The following is a 1,767-nucleotide window of genomic DNA, read 5'->3' on the forward strand; positions in this document are numbered from 1 at the left end:
GGTGCGCCGACGTCAAGTCCCGCAAGCCTGGAAACTGTGGGCGCCGTCCCATGCACACTCTAAGCCAGCTAGAGGATAAGATCAAATCAATCCCTCCATTTGCACGATCGACTTGCCGCAGCCTGTCCGCCGCGACTGGAATCTGCATGTCGACCCTGTGGAAGCTGCTTCGGGACAAGAAGATGCGCAGGCGAACAAGCCGACTCAAGCCGATGCTGTCGCCAAGCCACAAGGAGCAGCGTTTGGAGTTTGTCAGCGGTTTCGTCCGTCAGCAAGATCGCGGCGGCTACAAGTGGCACGACATGATGGACAGGGTCCACATTGATGAGAAGTGGTTCTACGTGACGAAGATGAACCGACGTTACTTCCTGTGGACCGATGAGGACGTACCGGAGCGCAAGTGCCAGTCGAAACGACACATCCAAAACGTCATGTTCTTGACCGCCGTCGCCAGGCCCCGCTACGACTTTGGACGGCACACCTGTGGGACGGGAAGCTGGGCACTTGGGCGTTTGTGGAGACCCAGTCTGCTAAACGAACAAGCAAGAACCGTGAGCGAGGAACGCCAGTGACGACCCCTGTTACCGTCACGAAGCCGTTGTACCGGCGGTATCTGTTGGAGCACGTGTTCCCGGCGATTCGCGCGCAGTGGCCGGGTCCACGGAGCAAGCCCATCTACGTGCAGCAAGACAATGCTAGGCCCCACGTGAGTGTCAACGACCCCGACGTACTTGCTGCTGGTCGCCTTGGCGGATGGGATGTTCGTCTGACGTCGCAGCCCCCGATGAGCCCGGACTTCAATGTCTTGGACCTAGGCTTTTTCAATGCAATTCAAGCTCTACAGCACCAGAAGGTTACCCGTTGTGTCGACGATCTCATTGCGGCTGTCATGGACGCGTTCGTCGGTTTGGATTGGAAGGTGTTGGACAAGACCTTTGTGACGCTACAGAAAGTCATGGAAGAGGCGTTCAAGATCAACGGTGACAATGCTTACAGGCTTCCTCATCTCAAGAAGGACAAAACGTACAAGGAAAGTGGTCAGATACTGCGACTCAACTGCGATGAACATGTGTGCTCTGCGCTCGATGCCATGGATCGGCGCTTTGAGTACGAAGATCGTGTTGAATCATTGGTAGACTCTCTTTCGAGTTCATTAGCATAGGAAAACTCCGACTTAGATGAGATTTGTGGTTTAGTCCAGGAGGTTCAAGTTTGATAATTGATGGCATCATATCATGACCTGTCTGGTCGTAGAATCGTTGAATTGAATAAAAATACGAATTTTCGATCCAAATTGAATAAAATCATATACAAATTCCTATATAATAATATTCGCCAAACTTCTGTCAACAATATTGAAGAACAGAGGAAGTATTTAGCTACAGCACCACACAAACTCTAACGCAGATGAATTGTCGCCGTGTTGCAACTAACTACTGATCTCCCCCGACTTGGACACGGCAAAATATATAAATTATTCACAGTACATCAACTCAAAAGGTTATTCGTTTTGACAGTATCACTTTTTCCCCATCAATTTATATGAACTGCAGCCATTCGATCTATGAACACTGACAAGTCACAGTCCAGAATTCCGGTACGTTGCCAACAGTTCGCAACTGTCGACGACGACACAGGACGCGATGCATCCCGCGCCAACTCCATCACGCTCTGCCATCACCGAGGCAATCTGGTCCAAGGCGTTCTTCAGTTGCCGCTTCTTGACTTTCGCCTTGAACGGGGCAATAATACCTGCATCCTGAGGCT

General features: G+C 51.0%; 1 protein-coding gene across 1 annotated transcript; it reads left to right on the forward strand.

Annotated features, from left to right (window-relative positions):
* Positions 1-146: 146 nt before the first annotated feature.
* On the forward strand, positions 147-1,178 carry H310_15293 (hypothetical protein; the record flags this gene model as incomplete). Its single annotated transcript, XM_008883277.1, has 3 exons — positions 147-428; positions 455-1,107; positions 1,163-1,178. 3 exons carry the CDS (start codon positions 147-149, stop codon positions 1,176-1,178), a joined length of 951 nt encoding a protein of 316 aa, XP_008881499.1.
* Between the last annotated feature and the right edge of the window lie 589 nt (positions 1,179-1,767).

The sequence above is a fragment of the Aphanomyces invadans genome (genome assembly GCF_000520115.1).
Source record: "Aphanomyces invadans strain NJM9701 unplaced genomic scaffold supercont1.307, whole genome shotgun sequence".
NCBI lineage: Eukaryota > Oomycota > Saprolegniomycetes > Saprolegniales > Verrucalvaceae > Aphanomyces > Aphanomyces invadans.